Genomic DNA, 22,805 nt, shown 5'->3' with positions numbered 1-22,805 from the left:
TCCTTTCTTCAAGTCCCACCTGAAAACCTTCCACTTCGACCGTGCTTACGGCCACCTCCCCAACCACCACCTCGGCTCGGAGTTATGCTCCGCCACTTTAAGCGCTCTGAGAGATGCTACGCGTGTAGGGCGCTACATAAGTGCAAGCTATTGTTGTTGTCGTTGTCAACTCGATCAGTAATGGAAGCAACACAATTCATTCCAGTGGGTTCCCAACACTCTCCGTTCTCTAATATAAGAGAATATTTGATTAAATCCCATTGCGAACGGTACAGGGTCACTGAAGAAATAGGGAGTGGAACACTAGCCAAGCTTTCCATTTATGATTGGTTTCCTTTGACCACTTCTGATAAGTAGACATTGAGTGAGGGCAGGATTAGGCAATCACATCTCCCAGGCTCAATAACCAGCAAATATTCAAGAGTCCAGACTTACACAGGAAACAGGGCCACTTGAACAAAGCACTAGCATGCTGCCAGCACCCGCTGAACCATATCCCAGCATCAGGCATCACCTTCAGATAAAAGGAGAACATTGTTGGGGGTGGGGAAAGGAAATCTCCAAGCAGGAACTCCAACAATGACAATTCAACTGGTCAGGGAGGGCTGCTCTAGCCTTGGCACATAATGGCACTAAAAAAAGCTTTGAACGGAACTGGTTACTTGAAGAAACTCAAAAGACCACCTTGAATGCCTCTTCTGACAGACGCAGTCTCAAAGCCAACTCCGGATACAAATTATCACTTCGCACACAGAGTAGCTCTTTGGTGTTGAAATCTCAGCCATATAAAGTAGTCAAAGTAAACATAGACTCAGTGAAAAGGCTGAGGACTTAAATCACACACATTTTTCTAAAGAAGGTAGAGTCACTCAGGCTTTTGAGGGGACACCCAGAGTTAAGCTTTCTATCTTTTTCTGTTGTGTTTACAGTATTGCCTAGTATTACACAAACACAGAGGAATGCCATGGTGTTTTCAGGTTTAACCCCCCTGATAAATTGTGTGGCAGAGAATGCTTTACAGTGTGAAATGGCTGCGAATCAAATCTATCTCTGTTTCCTATCAAAACAATCTCTTCCATTTATGACAACATCTGTCCTGCATAACTTTTGCAATTTATTTAATACTAGCACACTCTCTTTTCACTTGGAAGGCTGCAAAGAGTTGGATCATGACTCAAAGAAGGCCAGCATTGTGATGAACTTTGGGGATTGGGAAACCGGCCAAAGTAGTTATTTTGATTTGCTGTAATAGTTTCCTCCTGGTGACATATTCGCAAAGAATCAAAATGCACAGCCTGAAAACAAATCTTTTTCAAAAATGAAACTGACCATTTATACAACTCCACTTTCCTAAATGAGAGAGATGGAGAGACAGAGGGAGAGTCAGGAGGAGAGAGAAAAAAAAGAGTATGAGAGAGAAAGAGAAGAGAAACAGAGACTACAGAACAGGATATAACCATCCTTGCATTTGATGTAGTGCCTTGTCATATCGTTGAGGCAAGTCAAAGCGCTTCACAGGATATACTATAAAGTGGTGTTACTGTGTGTAGTTTGTCAGTGAATAAGACAAACAACCAAAAGTTTAGGCAGAACGGAGAGAGAAAGAGAGAGAGAGACACACACAGAGAAGAAATGAAAGGCTGAGGAGACTCTGGAGTACAGCACTGAAATAATTTTTCCAAATACCTGTAACAAATTGCAACTTGAACTTTCCAGATCCCCAAACGATCTCTCACTTACATGTGTATATAAATATATGGTATATGATAACACTGAGCTTTGTGCACCAGTTTGGAATCACTTCAGATTGAAGGGTATCCAGTTTGATCCTGGATTACATTCAGAAAGCTTCTTTCCCTACTCTAGGTACTTTTCTAATTGGAATAGGATAAAAGTCACCCCCACTCCCCAACCAACCACTACTTCAGTTGTTTAAGGAAAGTATCTTTCTCATGTTTTTGCTTCTAATTTTCTCAGTTCTCCCCCCACTGAAAGCCTTTTGTTTTTTCTCTAAATAAGGTGGGTGCACCATGTATGGTATTAAGGATAGTGCTGAAATAATGCTTATACAACCACAAATAATTCCTATCAAATGCTCCTCAAAATATCTGGAATTATCCAAAGTCCATTGGCGCTATTTGTGTCCTCTAAACTAGGCCTGGCATGAGGCTCGCTTCATGCAAGCTCCAATTTCTATACATGCCACATTATGGGCAGCATGGCAGCAGACTTGACTCTGAATATGTCACACCCCCCACCACTCCCCCATTTCAATGTAGAGTATTCCATGCTTGTAAAGCACACCACACCACAAACAGTGGGTCATGAGGGAATTAGATGAGTTTCTGGAAAGAGAGGAGATTGATGGATATGGTGAGAAGGCAGTTTTTTTTGGATGATCCATTAAATCGATGCTTTACTTGTTCCTAAATAGTTATATTTTAAGTAGGTGTAAATGAATCATCCTGCGGATCCGCATCTCTCGCTCACCCTCACTGGACCCCAGAAGGCTGCGCTGGGTCTCAAAGTACCAAAGGCATCAAATGACAAACTACCGCATCAATCCTATTTGAACTCAGGGCATAGTTCACGGGGTCGAGTCCTGCTGAAGTGCCGGCCAACCCTGTCTGAGAAACTAAACAGTTGAATTCTCACTGTGATTAGAGCGAAACAAAAATATACACATCGCTAATCATTTCCACTTCCAATTAGTCTTTTCTTTAAACATTTATTTTCTAGTCATGATCAAACTTGATATGATAATGCTTGTTTGCAGATCCCGTTGCTATAGAAACTGCGCTCCCACTCTGGCTTTGTCCTATAATTGGCAACTAATTAATTAACTAACTACTGGTGTATTCATGTAGTTGTTCGGAATTTATTTCTATTTTCTGGTTTCTGAAAAGCTGCTTTTTCTCTCCTCTCACCAACACATTCCATTCCTGGACTGGAAGAGACCAGCCTGCTGGTGATTTAATGACGGTGAGAATCTCAACTTATTGCAATGCCGTAAAACCTTCAAAGTTCCACTAAAGGGTATTTGTTTCATTGCCCCTCTCACAAAAGCAGGCAGCGAGTCACAGTGGCCTCATTATAAAATGAGGAAGGTCCTAAATGCAACACCAACAATACAACAGACCCACCACTCAGAGGCTCTGTGCTTAATAGAAAGAAAGAAATCTCGCAAACAAAATGCCTTGGTCGTGGAAGAAGGGGGTGGGGGGGGGGGATAGGAGAAGGGTTGCTGTAAAGGATTGGAATGTTTCAGCAGTCACAAAGTGAGAAAGACTTTTTAAAAAAGGGTTTTGTTCAAGCCTAATGTAAACTTGCGTAACCTCAAAACACCTTTGACACTCAAAGGGATAGGTGACGATTCTCACAGATACTGGGCACTGAAGTACTAAAAGCTCATCATTTGCCAATGGTGCTGGCTTGACTTTATTCACAGCTCCGCTGCAAGCGTGGAGAAGTAGCCCATTTACTATGCAGTGTTCAAGCAAAGTTGCAGCACTCCATTACCGTCCACCTCCAGGCTTTCCAAACACATTCGTTATTGCTACTTATTTATTATGTTGGCCGATATTCATTGCAGGCGGCTAGAAACTCCCAGGCACACAGTAGTTTCTTTGTATACCGTCAAGAAAAAATGGGTAAAGAAACACTTTTGGAGCCAAGTCTGGGTAACATTACAATACTGTGCACTGGAATGGTGTCAGTTTTACTTCTGGACACAGCCCACACAGGCAGCAGAAAGGCCTTCTCACCTCTACAACAGCTGGGAAGAAGAAACGATTTACTGAAGTTTACAAAAAAACATTATTGGCCGTTTCTCTTGCTCACGTTGCCAGGATCACCATTTTGGACTCCGAACTCTAAACAGCTCGTCTATCCCGAAGTGCAGCTGCTATAGTAACCGGTAATATTTATTAAAATTATGATTTACTGCGTTGCTGATAGAACGGCTTTTGCTGCTGGAAGATGCTGCAGGGATTCATACTAACAGCGGCTTCAGTTAGAAAAACATTGGCCAGAGGTGCAATTGGAGTGGCTTTGAAAGTGGATCACCGCAGTGTGCGGGGGGGTGGGGGGGGGGTGTAATTACAGATCATATTGCGATAGTGATGCCATGTGCAAGATTCCTTTGGGTGAGACTTTAAACCAAGGACTTAGCTGCCTGTTCAGGTGGACATTCAAGATCCCACCCCACTACTCAAAAAGAGGTTTTTTTTCTTGGTGTCCTGGCAGACAGTGATAGATAAAATTAGTCATTGACCTCCTGGATGCTTGTAGTGCTATTGTAGTCATCCACAAGCAGTCACTACACTCGATTATTACAGTGCCATTCTCCCAATGTGAAAGGTGCTATACAAATACAATATTGTATTGAAAAGCTGTGTGATATTGAGACAGGCAAAGGCAAGGATTATTATTTATTGTTTAATATTATTACAATGTGTTTTCCCAAGATAACTCTCTTGGCATAAACATCATGATAGATTTACTGGATTTTATGGGGGGAAAGAGGTGGACAAATGGCAGATGTGGAGACACTCCTTGTGTTCCTTTTTTCAATCACACTTGCAGAAGGTTTGGGTGGAACCTGTGAAACACTTAATGCCATACATTTAATTTGCTCATGCAGCCTTATAACCTGCACAATCAGAGCTTTACAAAAGCTTGACAAATTGTTCTTAGTAAGGTACTGTATTTCTGTCACTGCACCGACCATTACATGTGCTTGAAGAACTCATTAACTGGTGCTCGAATAGTGCTGTAGTACAGCAGATGTAGCTCACCGAAATATATCATTATCTCCTTCCCCTACATGGTGGAGTGTGCTCTGCTTTGCATTCAACCCTTTCCAGACCTCTACCTGACACTGAGCAGACATGTTGTTGCTGGACACTGAGCACTATATGGGTCACTGCTCAGTAGTGTTGTCCTTTACTTCAATGGAATTGAGAGAAATAAAGTTCTTCCAAAGAGGCGACGGAGTGAAACAGCCGGTATTTGTCACCCTACCCACATGATATTCAGGTGCACCGACGTTCTGCAGTATCGTGGCACAAATTTGCAGTTGTATGTGAGGCTTGGTTGAATCTACTGAATGTTCTTTTTTTAAAAAAGTGACTAAATTGTTAAGATTGAAGTGGAATGTGCAGCTATCGGACAAGAGGTTGCACTGGGATGCCCCCTGCAGGCGAAGTCATCAACCACAGCCATACCTTGGGAAGGGCTTCAAAGAAAAAGCTCCTTGATTGTAATTTCTCTCCCACCATACCCTCACACACACACACACACACACTTTCAAGTGCATTTAGGGTTGCCTCAATTACATCTTCAGCAGTGGTTTGGGATCAGTTCATTTGTTTATCCTCTTGTGCAGAAAAAAAGAGAATGTGGACTCGTGGAGACTGGAAGGAGTGGTAATGGGGTTGGAGAGGATAGAAGAGGCAGATGATGTAAAAATAGAAACAATGCATGAACCTGACCCTGAGCAGACATGTTGTGGTTGGACGCTGAGCACTAAATGGGTCACTGCTCAGTAATGTTGCCGTTTATTTCAATGGAATTGAGAGAAATAAAATTCTTCGAAATAGGCTACTGAATGAAACAGGTGGTATTTGTCAACCTACCAACTTGGTGAACAATATTTTGTTTCCCCCTTTTATTTTCTTCCAATGATTATTCCAATAGAAAGAACCATCCCGTGTTATTTACATATCCTTCCTGAAAGCTGGGTAACGTACGACCTTCAGTACCAAAATAATCTCTGCCGTCCGATCATTGTCCTACAGCTAACAAAAAACAGCTGTCAAGTCATTTAATTGGAAAGGCAGAGTTAAGCCACTGCTCCCCGTACAGTGGCAGGGCTGCAAATTGTTCATCTCAGACCGGAAGATGCAAACGTCACCTTTAATCTCAGCTCTTAACAGAGGCCGTGGTTAGACTTGTCTCTCACAGCAGTCGGCCGGTGTGTTCAACATCAGTATAAGCACTCATGACAGCAGCTAAATGGTGGGAGCATTAACAACCCCTTTTTCCTGCTGAAATCAATAATTAATTATTTTAAAAGGCATATTCCTTCACTGAACTCGTGGTTTACAACAGTTATGGTTATATGACTCGGAGACGTCAGGTTTGAAGCGGTACAGACCACACATAATTAAATCCCGAGCCACATTGGTAATACTTGGCTTGACACCTACTGTAACAGGAAATAGTGATAGATTTTAAACAGCAGAGTAATATGATAGTCCTTCAATAGGCCTGCTGGGAGATCAGTAACACGATGGTTTGTAAGGATGTAATCATTGTTTTACTTCTGAAACCTGGGGTCAATCATTGTTTTATTTCTAAAACTTGGGGTCTCTTTAGGGTAGTCTAAAGAGATGGGATGAGTATCTCCTGAGGCGTTAGTGGGTAAACATACCACATGGTGCAATACTGAGCAAGAAGTGACGGGTTCATTCCCTGGTCTGTGTTGCGTTAGCTAATCTCAGCATAGGCAACATATTTGGCCTCAGTGTCCCCTGGCAAGGGAAGAGTACAAATCTGTCACTACTGAACATAGCAGTGTTCGTACAGAGCTTGGGAGGAGCTGTCCAAATGGCCTTGATTTGTACCTCTGTGCTATGGAAGAAAGGTGGATAACCTCAGCTTACTATCTTCCCCAATGGTGCACTCAGTGGGAAATTAACAACTTACCAATGCAAAAACATTATGTGCTTTGAGACATTTTGGTGGTGTGATGCATCAGACATAAGGATTATTATTATTATTGTAACTTTATTAAAGGGTGGTGTAGTCACACAAGCAATACCACCAGTATCTTAAATAAAGATAGCACACAAAACGCAGAGACATTAACACACGTCATGCTCAACCTATCGATTCTAGGCTTCCTGGCCCAACTATATATCTAACTCTTCAGTGTGGTTATTAATTGCGGTTCAGTGCATATTAACTTGTTTCAGTTGGGAACGGTATTTCCTCACCAATCTATAGCAGTCACCCTGTTCCACACCACACCCTTCCAACAATATCTCTTTCAGTGACTAATTCACAGCAAATTTAGGGAGCATTCCATGCCTGATCAGATCTCTAATCTCATAGAAGTTTGTTCATGCATTCCACCCAACTTATTGGGTGCCCCTTCCAAATTGGTCTACTTCTGCAACGGACAGCTTCCTCGCATGATAATGATATACAGACCATTGTAATGAGGTGGGCAAAAGTTTCTGGAATACACCAAGCACACACAGCTCCAAAAAGTATGGTATAACACAGGTTGGTTGGTTGAATGAGAAAGCCCAACCTTCACAAATCTTACACGTATCTTTATACATTTCTCCCTTTATAGCCACTTTACCAGAAAGCCAGACCTTGAAAACTATCTAAACTGCAGTGAGATTAGGAAGTTCTAACCATACTCTTTTTTATGGATGTTGAAATTTTCATTATCCTACCTAATCAGTGAGGTGTGTGAATCAATATACTAAAATGTACCTGTGACTAATGTTTGGGATATTTCTGAAATATTATGTCACATTATATGCCCAAGTGATTTTTTAAAAAACGAATACAATTTCAATAACACCTTTCGCATCAGGAAAGTGTCTTAAAGCACCTTAGATTGTTAGCTGGGCAACCGAGCCAGGGGAGTGGAAGCTGGAGGAGCAATATGATCGAAAGCACAGTTTTCGCACAGAGGTAAATCTTGAAACATTGATATTCCATTAAGATCCTCGTGAAGGAATGTCTTAATTGAGCGAGGGTAGGGCCACTGCACATGTTTAATCAATAAAGGCGACTCAAGGGAGATCTTACTGACATTTCCAAGATTCTTAAGGGGTACAGATATAATTACTTTACATAGAGGGTAGTGAATGTATGGAACAGATTGCTCAGGGAAAGAGTGCCAACAAATTTAAGAGGGAGCCAAAAGGATTTTTGGCGAAAGAAAAATTGTGGGGTGGGGGTGTGGTATAAGAGAATATAGTCTGGTATTTGTACACCTAATTTTCTCCAATCCTATATCATCCTTTGTTTAGAAAGTCTTGTTTCTGATCTTCTCCAATGTTCCCTCTTCTCACCCCCCTCCCAAACTTGGCTGCCAGGATACACGTTTCCACAATGTTCATGATCTTGCCAGTTATTTCTCTGCCACTTACATGAAAACCTTTTCCACCACAAGCAACCTCTGCTGCGAGCTTAGCTCAACCACTGAAACCTGCCTCACTGTCAGAGCCAAGTATGAATATCAAGGCTGTGGATCAAATTCCACCCTATAGTTAAGAGGCCACTGTTCTACAACTACAGCAACCAGACATGGATTACACAGATGAATCAACAACCCTCAAAATAAATTATTTCTCCTGGGAACACTCAGTCTTAATCATTCTGAAGTGGAAACCCACATAATGCTATGGGGCATCTTTGCAGTTGTTACAATGATTATTTCACAATGCGGTATTTATTCTGAATCCCCCATGACAGCCGTGCACCCAAACCTGTGCACCAGTATCAGACAAATCAATTACTCCTCCGGCAAATAAATTGGACTGTTTCTGTTTGTATGATTGCAGATCTCTATAATTATTTTGACACTTAAAAAATGAACGTTACACTGCATCAATTTTTTTCAATTCAGTTTTTTCAAGGACGGAAATGAAAGTATCTCTCACAATAGGACAACTTTTTTTACAGTAAAACTATTAAAATCGTTAGCCATTTTATTTTTTAAAACTTTTTTTAAAAACAGTATTTTCAATTTAAAGTCGCAGTAAAACCAGATTCAAGCACTGTACCTTGTTTTCCTCTGATCGTGTTCATAAACCGTCGCAAAACCTCATTCCATGTGAGGCATCACAGCTGAACCTTTCTGATCCTTACTGAATATTCCAGGAGAACAGTCAGGAGTGGGACCAGGTCCATTTTTTCCCCCTGCGAAACTGTATCCTGATGTGATGATAGTAGTGGTTCTATAACTAGCTGAGATGAGCTAACTCAGAAGAGTCCACTGACACCTCCCTTGACTGCAGGGCTCAATTTCAGTGTGCAGTTGCTTTATCAGCAAAGCCAATATTTTGTTTTGAACATGATCTATATTCACCAAAGAAAGAGTCGATTCTGAGAAAGTTAATAAATTTACAAACTTTGGTGGTCGAGATCATCTTATTCTCTGTCACTCCAATGGTGAGCAGGGTCTATCTATTCATCTAGAATCACTCCGTTGCCTATTCAAGCAGTAATGTGAAATCACAATATTGTTAAGATGAGGATAAATGAAAAGGATTAGTGGAGATCAAGGAGATGGATTTATGATAAAGGTAAGCTCAGTCAGTTTTAACCGGTATGATTTAATTAGGCTTTCCTCACTTGATTAGCAGAAGGTTATTACAATGTTCAGCGCTGCCGGCACTAGATCTGCTTCTTAGAGCTGCTTTTGACAGGTTATATGACCAACATGCCAAAAAATACAAGTCACTAGTAATCCTACCTTGAGCTTGGAAAAATACAGTATATAAATGTCTGGGCATGAAGGCGAGCCACACCTGAATGGAATATGTTCTATTGTTTGCAGTGAGTTTTAGCATCAAATATTCCCAAGTCAGGTACAGCAAGGATGCAAACTAATTCTCCTCATTCTTTCCCAACACTGGTCTGACAAACACCGTGTTCAATATTTAAAAGTATCAAATCCCCATTATTAGCAATCAGAATATAACAGACGCCAATTTTAACTTTAAATTTACAAGAGCACCCCTTTTCTTACTGCATCAGTGTAACATTTCCATTACCCACACAGCTCATGCCTTCTGCCCTCTCCTATTAACTTTAGGGATACCAATCTGGCAAAGACTGCACAAGAATTAAGAGAAATAAAAAAGAACATGAATTAAGAGAATAACTAAATGCCAAAAAGTGAAGTTGAGTTATTTGATGCTTGCCAATGGAACCATAGATCGAAATTCAGAAAATCAGGGCAACCTAAAGATGCATTTGGCAAGGTTCACTATTGATTTGGGATGTCAGACACTAGCAGGCTCTGAGGGGCTGGCTGGGCTGATGTTCAGACACAGTGAATCCTCCCAGCTCTGCAGTGAACATATTCAAGAGCCAGAAGAAAAGTGCTTTCTTTAGAGGTCACCTTCCTAACAATAAAAAAAGTACAGAGAAAGAGCAGCGGATTGAGATTAGATTAAATAGCTTCAGTGAAAGAACTAGCACCATTCAGAGACTTGAGCTGAATGTCCTCCTCCTCTTATGTTGTAACTTCTATGACTTTGAGCAAGTAAAACTATCTGTCACAAAATTGTCACTGGAAACTCGGAAGGTTGGAGGGAGGTTGATGCTGAACTCCCAGCTCCTGATGAACTTTTATCATACTCACTCAGTTAACTTTTCAACGTGTTCCTGTTTACAAACAGTGAAAACTTAAACATATCCAAATATAGAAAAGTATACACTTGTGTACTTAGTAAATGAATGCAAGAAAAATGTGAATGAGGACAGGCCTGTTTGCTAGCTTCTACTACCACAGCCCTACTCAGAAGTAATTACCGAACCAGTTTTCATCTCCTCCTGACTCACAGCCAAACCGCTATTCACATGATCACCACATAATCCAGAATTTGTTTCCGGTCTGAAAGCTCCATATTTAGTCACTACAAACTGCTACACAGAAAATATCCCCGTAAGTAAACTGTAAATGGAAAAATATATTTACTCTTTGAAATGTTTAAGCATTGATTTCCTTGGGTTACAGTAAAAACCAAACCTTGGCTCTCCTTGGCTGCTTTTGCTCAGAAAACCTCTCCACTGTGTTGCTTGTTCCCTTCCTAGTACTTCATCTTCCCTTCCTAGTATTTTTAGTCGTTTCATGTCTTATTTTACATAAATGTAAAATTGTTGCTTTATACCCCATTTAGAACAGATTCTGAAATCCCTCGGAAGTTCTGGTCACCAGTCCACTCAGAATTAGTGAAATCAGCCCAGAAAAAGCTCATGGAGATGGATTTCGGTGAATTTGTTAGGACGGTTCAAGTGTACAGAGCCAAGATTTGAGTTAAGATCATCAGGGAAAATCTTGGGCATGGTGGCACTTTACAGTATTTTGAACTGAGTCAATTTCAACAAGTAATTCCACACAAACACCAATTGGGGAAGGGGTAGAACTCTAGGGGCCAGAGGTACATATATCTCTATGTTACAAGATTCCGAGAACAGACACAGCAAGAAATACCCAAGGATCCTGCTTTACGGTACTACCACCCCAATGCTCACAGACACCACAGAAATAATTGTCAGGATTGTCAGAGAAAATTCAGATATTTGCACCTTTTCTCGCAAGAATCTTGGGCAACTGCAGGCAGGCATGTCATTGAGGCAGGGATCAGGGAAGTGAAAAGCACTAGATGAGTGCAAAGAGGGAAAAGGGTAAAGAGACCAGCAAAGAGTAAAAGAAAGAAGAGTAGATAAGACCTAGAAATCATGCAAGAGGAAGGCAAACAGCAGGGAGCAGAAAATGAGAGAAACAAATAAATGACAAACGTTAAATACCAATTTAAATGTTTTAAAAATCCTTGTGGCAAATGACATGGAAGAAAACATGGAAACGGTTTCACTCTCCTTCTGTATTTTGTTTTCTTTGGTGCAGTTGTAAGCTAGTCATTTTTGCTAGGCGCGCTTTGTGCTCACACTTAAGTGTATCCTGACAGAAAGAGAAGCATCTAGCAAAAATCACCAGCTTACACAGTGGTGCGGGTGGGCAGACAGGAAACAGATAAACAAGACAGAAATAGTGGTCAGAAGTACTGATGCGAAGGTACAGGTGTGCAGAACATGGGGGCACACGGGAGCAAGTGAAGCAAAAAATACTAAGACCCGCAGCACTCAATCCACACCTGCAACACGAGGCACAGTGCCGGGTGTCAGGTTGGACCCTATTCTTCTTTGCAAGAGTGCATACGAGCTATCTGGTCAGGGTTTGGCTGACATGCGTCTGCTTCAAAAGAATGTTCGACTCGACAGCCTGAGGGAATTCAGAAAATATCAAGCGACAGGGAGAACATCAGGCATTTCAAAACACCGCTGTCTTTTGGAAGATGCTGTGTGAAGTTTTTGAAAATTGTCACTTTGAACGTTGCAAAGGAGGTTGAAGAAAAACAAATCTCTTCATTTGCAGAGGCCAAAATATCAAGCAAGTATAATATGGTGTCACGACTGCAATTAAACCTAACAGACTTGACTAAATTGGGTATACAGCAGTCACTTTGAACTAAAATTAAATTTTGATAAATGTGAACCTAATTATCTATCACATTTTATGCTTGTGCCACAACTTTGATATAAATCTGAGTGAATGGGTTCAGAGCTTTGTATTCATATGTTATATGTAGATTCTAGGTCTTTTGAGAAACTCTCAAGTTTGTCAAAAGTTGGGCCAATTAATATTAACTGTACACTGCTAAGAACCAATCTCACTGCAATTAAGTTTCTTTACCATAAAGGTGACAGTAATTGTGGGATAGGGAGTTGGTTGATGTTTTCTAACCGTGGTTTGAAAAGGGATAAGGACCAACAGCAAGCACGCAGAGTAGGTAAGGTCTCTGCCCTCTTGTGGAATTGTGCGATTGCTGTGTGTTTAGCTCATTTATGAATGTCACCATCTCCAACACATGGTGGAAGCATTTCAGTGCTCTGCAAAGGGCAGTAACCTAACTTGGCACAAACCCAAATCAAGTGGTGAGGCACCACAGCCTCTCGATCCCACCCCACCCCCACTGCCCCCCTTCCCTGGGCAAATGCAAACACTGTCCCCTTCAGTATGTAATTCCATTCAGGCTGGAACAACCAAGCCAACAAACCCCAAGTAACAATATAGATTCCCACAAACACTATTTGAACAAAGGCACAAAGACGGCACTAACTATGGGAATCTATGTGGAACTTCACAAAAAGATGCCAACCTGTTTAAACACAATGAAATGATTAACTCAAGAGATGCTTGGAAACTGCACTACAGCTGCATTTCACACCAAACACAGAGCATTGAAGTTCATTTTCTACCATCATTGTATGTACAGCACTGCAAAGGGCCTCTCTCTTCCCCAAGGCCAATTACAACCACGAGGACTGAACAAACTGAACTTTAACTAATAAGTACAAATACTGCCTCAATGCAAACAGTGTTCTCAGGCCTTGAGCAGCAATGTCATGGTATCAAACACCAATATATTAGCAGATAGTTGACACCAGTTAGTGGCTATGTGTTCAATGGTGACATTCATTTGCAAAGGACACATTTTTCAGGCTCTAATTGATTCTGGCTGTATTTAAATCAGTGCTGATGGGTTTAACTTTAATGAGGGGAGGTGGGGATCTGATAAATGGGACGATTTTCTTGTTGTCAGAGCAATTAACAGCTTCAATTATACACAAGATCCTATGTTTTCTTTCACTGCGATAATTGTGGATTGGTACTACTTTATATCTCCTGATTTTTCCAGTTTACATGGTAAGTCTAGCACTGTGGGCACCAAAGCACTGGTGGTGATTATGGAGGTTAGAGGACATTCTGCGAAAGCTCTTGCAACCAACCTCAAGGCAAGTCTCTGGCCTAGGAGAGGATTGAAAAGAAGAAAAAATTAGCCATGGATCTCAATCCTGATTACTGGCCAGTGACCTCTGCTGGAAAGCATATAAACACTGTGTGACATTAGGAACAGAAATTGACTGATGCTCTTTTGGTCGAACAGTCCGTTGGCTTTCACATTCCTCGACTTTCACATAGATAATAAATAATAAAGAGTAATAGTAATCCTTACATTTGATACAGTGCTGTTCATATGAGGAAGACATCTCAAAGCACTTCACAGAAAGTACTGTAAAGTGCAATGATTGTATTTTGTAGGCGAATGTGGCAGCCAATTTGCACAGACCAATGACCCACAAACAGCTATCAAATAAATGACCACGTTTTAGCTGGGAGATTGTTGCCTAGGACACCAAGAGAACTCCCCTTTTTTCAAGTGTCATGGGACCTTTAACATCCACCTGAATATACGGATGGAAGCTCAGTTTAACAGGTTGGTCCAAAAGAAGGTACCTCCAACAATGCAGCACATCCTCAGCACTGGACTGGAGTTCAAAATCCCAGACATGAGGTTTGAACCTACAGCCTTCTGACTCAAAGTGCTATCAACTGAGAAAACACCCGAATATTGTCTAATCAAGCAACACTAGAATGTAAATCAACAGTACTCATTAAACATAGAGAAGGCCTAAGATACCTTGTTGAGCTGGTGTACACTATCATTAACCCAGAAAAGTTTGAAGCTGATCCTGGGTTATGTTATTTCACAAGATCCTGGGTCTAGCACAGAAATAGATTAAAAAGGGGAAAAAATGGCTTCATTCTTAGGGTTGAAGTCCTATTTTCTCATTAGGAGCCATGCAGCTCAAAGATGAATATTGAACTACCATGTTATCTCTCACCTCATCAAATCCCTGCCCAGTCCCTGCACTCTGCATTCTTACAGGAGAACATAAATAGTAAGATGGATGTTTGAAGAAAGGCTGAATAACTACCACTATCTGCTACAGTAGCAGGCGGAGCTTTTGTTGTATTTGACTGGAACGGGCACTCTGCGAATGTATTGCTAACTGGATGTGAATGTTGCACTCCACTCTCATTATAACAAGAGTCCTCGGCAACTGAGCATATTGTGTGTTATTATAACGAGCTGGGTGTTACAGTCAGTGCCCCTAACATGACATAATGTGGTCACATGAAAGTTGGGGCTCAACGTTTGTAAGAGAAAGGAGAGCTTTAATGAGGATGAGGTGGATTGCAACTTTACAGTGTCACATACTCTTTCTCCTGCACTGAAAGAAGTGAAAACTTACTTCTTCGCCTGGTTGTAATAAGGATGAGCAGCGAGGAGTGCAGTTCAACTGGTTATTAGCAAGTGAGAGTGAAGGCATTTGCAATGTGGGATGGGGTAAGCACTTTCGCCCGCTGTTGTAACAACAGTTATAAATCAGGTATTTATAATGGCTTTATTATTAGAGGAGGGGAAAATAGCTCACACACAGCTCCGTGAATTACAAACGGTGGAAGTGTCACATTCGCAGGCGCTAGGTTTTGGATGCTGTGTGCGTGGGGGCTGAGAAGTTGCCATGGGAATGAGATGCATTGACTTACAAACAATCTACACTGTAGACCACGCTGAGCCTCTCTAACAACATGGAAATAACTCGCCAGGTTTTCAAATAAAGTTGGGTGCAAGGATTCTGGCCAGAAATCTGGGCTTCTGAGGAACTGGATGCAAATGCCACATTCTTAGTAAGAGGTATATATGTATGTAGTAGTGCAACTTGTATGTAGCATAAAGGATACTTGTTAGATTTCATCGAGTATGGCATCATAAACTAATTCAAAAGTCAAGCCCATTATTGTTTGAGATTGCAACATCACATGCCCTGAAGGGGAAATTAATCCCCCAAGTCAATGCCACCGTTAAAAAGGCATATGAATGCTTCGGTTGTTTCTTACACTGTCAATCAGAGGTGCTCACTTATTTGGGTCCTTAAGTTTTGCCTGGACACCTTTCTCCCTCTAGCTACAGTTAACTATATCAGTTTTTTTTGTGTAAGGTCATCATTTGGTTTTGCTTTTCAGCGAAAGAAGTAGACTCGTGTTACCAGAAGTAGGGATGGGATATACGCCTTCAGAAACGGCAATCTATGCCCCCTACTCCCCCAAAATGACCAAAGGAAATGAATTAATTTGCCAGGTAATTTTTATTCCTCTTTGAGTCTGCAATGGACTGCTCGTGAATAAAACTAGTGGTTATTGCCTGAAATCTGTACTAACTCAGTACAATATCCTGAATGTACAAGACATGCACGTACAATATAAACTTCCCTTCCAAGACCAGACATTGCAAATATTTTTTTGGCAGATCTTATATTTCTCAGGCAGCCAGCTTGCAACACAGTCTCCATGCTGTTTCCCACCCCCACCAACTTTTTTTTCAGGCTCAACAAGTCAGACACAGACATATTGGCTGTTGGTTTCTGACACACCTTAAAAAGTCCATTAACGAAGAGGACAATTAGTACAGGATGTGAAATTGCAATACTTCTGACACACAGTCACTCACATGTGATTGGGAAAACTTTCTTTCTTTTGGCAAAATATCTTACCGTTAAGTATACGAAGTCAAAAAGGACTGCATATACCTCTCACTGAGCCTGTGACACTTGCATCCATTTTCTCATAAGCCCAGACCTTGGGCGATAATCGTTACACTTAAGCCTTACATAGGTGATAATGTCCCTTTAAGAACCTAACAAGCAATCGTCCACAGACCGAAGGGCAACCAACGTATGGCAGTGCTCTCTCTGCCCTATTGTTTTAGGAGGAACAGGGGAACCGGAGACACTGTGTAAACCAGGTTTTTCTAGCGGAATACATTGTACAGGCAATCGTATATTTAAACAGCCACAGTATTATTTTTCTTTGTTGAAGTAAGGAAGTGCAGATCACGTTCTAAGAGTATCGGGTTTGTTTTTTCTTCCTTATTCTTCTTCTTTTCCCTAATGAAATGCTTGCTCATTGAAACAATGTGTGGCAGCAGATTTCCGCTAGGTTCAGTGCGTTGGTGCACACTCAGTTGGAAATGAAAGGCTGCTGACACATGCACTCAGCGTGGTGCATCACTTGCCACATGTTAAGGTGACAGCGTTTTGCTGCTCCTGCCCTGACCCTCAAGTGCAAAATCGACAGGCCAACTCGCATTCAACGCGCACCCCCAGTTTGAGTAAAGATGAGGTTGGCCATACATCAAAAGACTGTTCGAATCAAATGCATTCTCCTACACATGCACACGCAAAAAAACACGTTTCCTTGTTACATCTTTTCCTTACAGGTAGGTTTATTGGGAGATATGCCCATTTTGATTTAGGCAAGCAGTCCTTTTAATCTCCCTCAGGGAGAAGAGGGTTCGATTTGACAGAGAAACTATTCAGTAACATAGAGTTTTTTTTCCAGAAAATAACTCTTCCTTCGAATCAATAGGCAGCGAGGCGGAAGAAACAATTCTAATATAAGAGGGAGGGAGAAAAAAAGGTGTTCTCAACTTTAAAGCTCAAGGCAGTATTCAGTGTCTGCTGGTAATCATGTAAATTCCCTCAATCTCAAGGCAAAGCTCAAACGACCAGGTAAGTTTATATGTACATATATAAATATATATATAAATACGCAAATATTGGGAAGTAATTGAACCAAATGTATCAAGCTCGTTTCTGCAAGAAGGTGAGGTGTTCTCTTGGGAAAAGGCGACAAAATAAAAGTTGATCTGATCATGCTTTAACAAAGGGCAATGTGCTTTTCCTTCCATCTCGTGTTTTAGTGCAGACTGCAAGTCGACAAATTACAGGCACACAGCGCTTCAAATTTAAACTGGGTTATATCCCGGTTGCCATGGTAGTATGCTTTGTGGGGACCCATCCATTGAAGCCTTTAACAGTTGAACACTACGCAATCCTGGCACACAGTGTTGTTCACTGCGGGATGAGCCGCTTTACATAAGAACATAAGAATTTGCTAGGCGAAAGAAGTCCCAAGGTCCACCCAGTTCGCCTTCCACCATCCTGGCAGTCGCACGTAAATGCCATGACCCCAACCATACACTGTATCCCGAGATATTATTTCCTAACAGAGATATATCTCATTTGTTCTTGAAAGATTCAACACTTTCTGCTTCCATCGCCTCCCGAGGGAACCTGTTCCATACGTTTACGGCGCGCTCACTCAAGTAGTTACTATACCTTTGCGTAAGGAATTGAATTCCAAGCCAGTTCTTGTCTCCACACACACATACAAACACACACAGCCATAATCCCTTTCAACATTTGTGTGAAATTGTCACCGGGAAAAAATTTAATCCATAATAATCATAAAACTTGCATTTGATTATAGTCCTCCAGACATCCCAAAACGCTTCACAGGACATACTGTAAAGTGGACTAACTGTGTATTTTGGGGGCCAATCCAAAGTTAACTGAAAACAGCTGCACAAACACTATTTTATTTGTTTCCTTTTTGTTTTAATGTTAAAATGACAAAATCTGGCTTTCTGCTCCACCCCTGAAATCCGATGGCCAACTACCAATCCCCCCAAACTCCCCACCCCCAACCAACCCAACCCAACACACACAGAAAAAAAACTTTCCAAAACGGTAATGGGGGCGATTTAAACTAAAAATGTGAATATAAGAGCAATTAATTCTCTCCGACTAAGCTCTCTGCTGGTCGACATCTGGCACAATAGTCTACCTGGCTTCAAAGCCTTGTGCAGAGATTTAAACATTGCACCCCCCCCTGGATCTCAGTTAGCATCAGGAGACAAAGCCAGTCAGTGCCTTTGGCTTGGGGGGGGAGAGAGAGAGAGAGAGATAGAGAGATGGAGAGAAATCCTACCAAACGCCCCACACTCTTAATCAAAAGGCATTGCCAACAGAAAGCGAAGGGTTCTATATACCAGACGTGGTGGAGCTAAAAAAAAACTGCAACGTGTGAAATCTGCCACACAATTCAGAACACAAAAAAAAACATCTCACTGACTTTCTGCTTTGCATAAAGCAGGCGGGATGTATTAATAAAAGAGCTTAAAAATATACTTGTGGAGAGATGAGATGGGGGGGGGGGGGGGGGGGGGGGAGAGAGACAGAGAGAGAGAGAGAGACAGAGAGAGATCAGAATGGTTCCATCAATGACTTGTGTGTGTGTTTCTTTTTAAAAGAGATTCAGCTGAGCTCAGGCACAATATAGGAGTGAAATAGCCCATATGGGAATATTGTTAAGTTGCACTGTGACTGATCACTACACAGACGGGTTTTTTTTTTGCAATGGGATAGTGCTCATTTGATGTGGGGGTCCTGTCTGCTCCCCCCACACACCCCCACACCCCCTTAAACCCTTCTCTACACTGTTTAAAACCTACTTCACACATGCAAAACACCAATCTGTGATCTGGGGTGGGGGGGTGCAAACTGGGAGAAAGCAACCGGTTTAAAGGGACACCGAATGAATTGAATGGAATGAATGTATCGGGTCGCAACTATTGTAATGATGTTGGTTCGAATCGGGATCCACACTTGAGGGAGGGGATGTGGGAGGATGGGGTGGGAGGATGGGGGGGGGGGGGGGGGTGGGAGGATGGGGGGATGTAGGAGGATGGGGGGGGGGGGGGATGTAGGAGGAGGGGGGGGGTGTCTGGTTTTAGTAGATTTCAAAAAGAGACATAACTACACACACACAAAACCAGGAACAGACAAATCCGTTTGAATGGTTATCAATTGGACCAGAGATTACATAGAGGAAAGAAAGGCACATCAACCCCTTTTTTGGATAAAACAATAAAACCTAATTTAAAAAAATCAGTCTGATTTGCTGCTGAAAGGCAATAACAGGCACAGTAACTGCCTGGATCTCCATCTCCCCCCCATCTGTGTGCTTCACGTGTGCAAATCGAAGCATCAGTCAGTCAGTAGTCAGGTCAGTCCTGTGGACAGGTCTGTGTGTGCTTTTACATAAAAGAAACGTTAATTACAGGGGGTGAGAGCCAGTGAGGGGGGGGGGGGTGGGATGGGGGGGGGGGGGTGTTACAAGAAAGAAGAGTAATAGAGAGAAGAGGCAGAAAAATCTAAACAAAAGGCAGCTGGAGTGACTGTGGTCTCTCCTTGAGAACTGCTCACGTCTCTTCCCTTCTCTTTTGTCGGATTAGTTTTGTTTTGGGGGCAATCCGGTGTGAAGGGATGGGTGGAGGGTGCGGGTGGGGGGTGGAGGGTGGAGGGTGGGGATGGGTGCGGGTGGGTGGGTGTTTGGGTGTTTATCAGGTATTCCCCCCCCAACCCCGATTTCTGAGTTCTCTGCAAATTCCCTTTTTGCCATCAAACCAGAGATCGGGAGCCGCAGGTTGCGGGGGATTTGAAATGAAACTACTCGAGGTGATGGAGAGGGAGGGAGGGATGGAGAGAGAGAGAGAGAGGGGGGGGAAGGGGGGGAAGGGGGGGTTGGAGTCTGGTTCCCCTGAGCCCCTCATTAGGAGCCTCATTGAAAGCAATGTGTTAATGAAGGCGCAGAGCAACTGCACTCAGGCACGTTTCAAGCTGCTCAACAAGCGGTTTGCAAAGGCACTGGTTGCAGTGATTGAGGACGCACTGCATTTCAGAAGCTTTTATATATATATATATATACATATACATATACACACACACACATTTGCTTCGAAGCACCTTCACCTTTCTTTGCAAGAGGGGACATATCTTTTTTTTTACATTAAAATAAACACGTATCTGCATTACTTTCCATTTGCCCTACGAATCAAATGCAAGGATGGTTATTCCTATTATTATTATTATTATGGTTATTAATAATAATCCTAAACACAAATCACTGATGCCTGTCCATCCGAAGCACAGACGAAGGAGAAAGGATAATGCACACAGGAAAATGAGAGGATCTCCAACCTGTTTTCGAGTCTTACATCAGTCACCATTGCATTCAACACACACACAGACACACAGACACAAAAAAAAACCTGGCCAACTTTAATGCAAAATTCTTAGCAGCACTTCAGACATAAAAGACTCCGCAAGGAAACTCGGAATAGGGTTAGAAAAAGATTTTTTTAAAAAAAAAAAAATGCCTTTGTCTTTGGAAATCTGTCAGGTGCTTTGTGGAAATGGGGGGGGGGGGTCTTTGTTTAAGAACAATTAAGCGTTTGGTGAATGGGGTGGGGAGGAAACATACTGTGGGGTGGGTGGGTGGGTGGGGGATGATGGAGAGAGGAGATGGATAGGGGAGGAAATGAAGAGGTGATAACAGCAATGGACAAACAGCATTGTGTGATGCTTCTCGCCCTTAACACCGTGGCGTTGAAATTTGAAATGGTAATACATAGTCACCAGATCCTCGAGGAAATGACATGAATCCATTCGGAAAGATGTTAAAGCCACTGCCAGCGGGATGTTCCCCCTGTTGTTCACTTTGAGGGTACCCCACAAAAGGCACATCAAGAGGACTGGGACCATTCGACGCACGACTCCCAATGGGATGGTTTTAAATTCAACCCATTTATCCTTTACCCCCTTTCTCTCTCTCTCTCTGTCTTTCTCTCTCTTAGTTTGATTTCTTGACGCAGTTGCTCCACTTCCAGTTTTTTTTCTTGCACGTTCCTTATCTGATAATTCATCCATCCTTCCTTATTTTAGCCCCCCCCCCCTCCCCACACACAAAAAAAAAGGGCAAATATTATGATACTGTGAATGATATTATAATAGTATTCGATTGGATTCGAAAACACAGATACACTTCCTGTGAAGGAGAAGAAGAAGAAGAAAAAGAAGAAGAAGAAAAGGCATTCTCAAAAGCTGGTGGGCATTGCCTTTGCACACACTTAAAAAGTAACTGAGTCCCAGTGTTTCACAGTGTGGGAAAGCTCTCTTCTCTCTCTTTCTTTGCTTCGAGAGCTGCAAATCCTGGCAATTATTGTTTTTTTTCTCTCTCTCTCTCTTCCCCCCCACAGTCTGATTCTGGAATGCACTTAGTGAGTGCAATGTCGCAACCTGCTCAAAAGAAACAGAGCTCCACAAATTCAGAGTGTTTTTTTTTCGTGTGTGTCTGTGTGTGTGTGTGTGTGTGTGAGAGAGAGAGAGAAAGACACCTGCAGATGATACATATTGGTGTTGGCTTCACTGCAAGTCGGGTTCAGCGAATACAAAGTATTGGGAAGGCGCATTTCAACAGCAAAGCGCACATCGCAATAGGTACTGGAAGATAACCTAATTAAACCGAGGTCCACCCGTAGGACTCATCCATCAGTTGCACACAGAATCCCAATTTCTTACAGCAAATCTCTCCCCCCCACCCCTCACTGCAATGCAGCTGCAAGAAAAAAAGATGTGTGTGTGTGTGTGTGGTGGGGGGGGGGGGGGGGTCAACCAGCAAACATCTGTTTAGCAATCTTATAAAGCAAGAAATACGTCCATTACAGTTATGCAAAACATATTGAGAGAATCTTTATCTTAACTTTTTAAGCTCTGCGCTCGTGTCAAGTCTCTTTAGAAGCATCGGACTGGAAGAGTCTGCAAACTATTTGGGAGGGCAGCAAGTAAAGGAACAAATAGATTACCTTCAACCGCAGCAACTGAAGACAAGAAGCAGAGAACTAGAATGAAATCCATTGCGATGGTTTAAATGTTGCTTTAGGGTCTCCTCCTGATTGCTATATTCCAGATCGGTATCGTGCACCTTAGATATATATATATATGTAATATGAAATATATATATATATATAAACAACGGTGTATATATGTGTCACATTTCAGGCAGCTGTAAGTCAGGAATGATCAGAGCAAATGCAAGGGGGTCTGGGGGGGGGAAGGCACAAGCAGAGACCCCCCTGGATCAACCCGGCCAATCTCTGGTTCTAACTGCACCCAACCTGGCCAATCGTCATGTAGTCCTTCCCACATTCAATGGGGGGGGGTGGAGAGGAAAAAGCAAATTTTGTGCTGTTCCACTATCAGAGAGTGCAATAAAGAAGTGAAATGGCACTATCTGGTGGGATGGAAGAGTACTGCATAACAACGCCTCCAGAACCCGTTCCCAAATACTTTGGGGGAGTGGGGAGAACTCTTCCCTACAGATCACAGTGGGGCTTTCAACAGGCTGTACTGAGACTTGGGGGGTGGGTGGGGGGGAAGCAGGGAATCATCCGACTCAGCTC

At 42.2% G+C, this 22,805-nt stretch overlaps 1 protein-coding gene across 1 annotated transcript in view; it reads right to left on the bottom strand.

The window, feature by feature from the left end:
• Positions 1-22,404, bottom strand: part of LOC103189996 (ephrin type-B receptor 1) — a 166,914-nt gene extending 144,510 nt beyond the window's left edge. The window contains exon 1 of the mRNA XM_007910608.2: positions 22,209-22,404. Coding sequence (XP_007908799.2) covers positions 22,209-22,260 — 52 coding nt within the window. The 5' untranslated portion in view covers positions 22,261-22,404. The remainder of the gene's footprint in view (positions 1-22,208) is intronic.
• Between the last annotated feature and the right edge of the window lie 401 nt (positions 22,405-22,805).

Source organism: Callorhinchus milii, unplaced genomic scaffold, assembly GCF_018977255.1.
Source record: "Callorhinchus milii isolate IMCB2004 unplaced genomic scaffold, IMCB_Cmil_1.0 Scaffold11, whole genome shotgun sequence".
NCBI lineage: Eukaryota > Metazoa > Chordata > Chondrichthyes > Chimaeriformes > Callorhinchidae > Callorhinchus > Callorhinchus milii.
The sequence above is the reverse complement of the archived record's forward strand: the minus strand, read 5'-3'. Positions and strand labels throughout refer to the sequence as shown.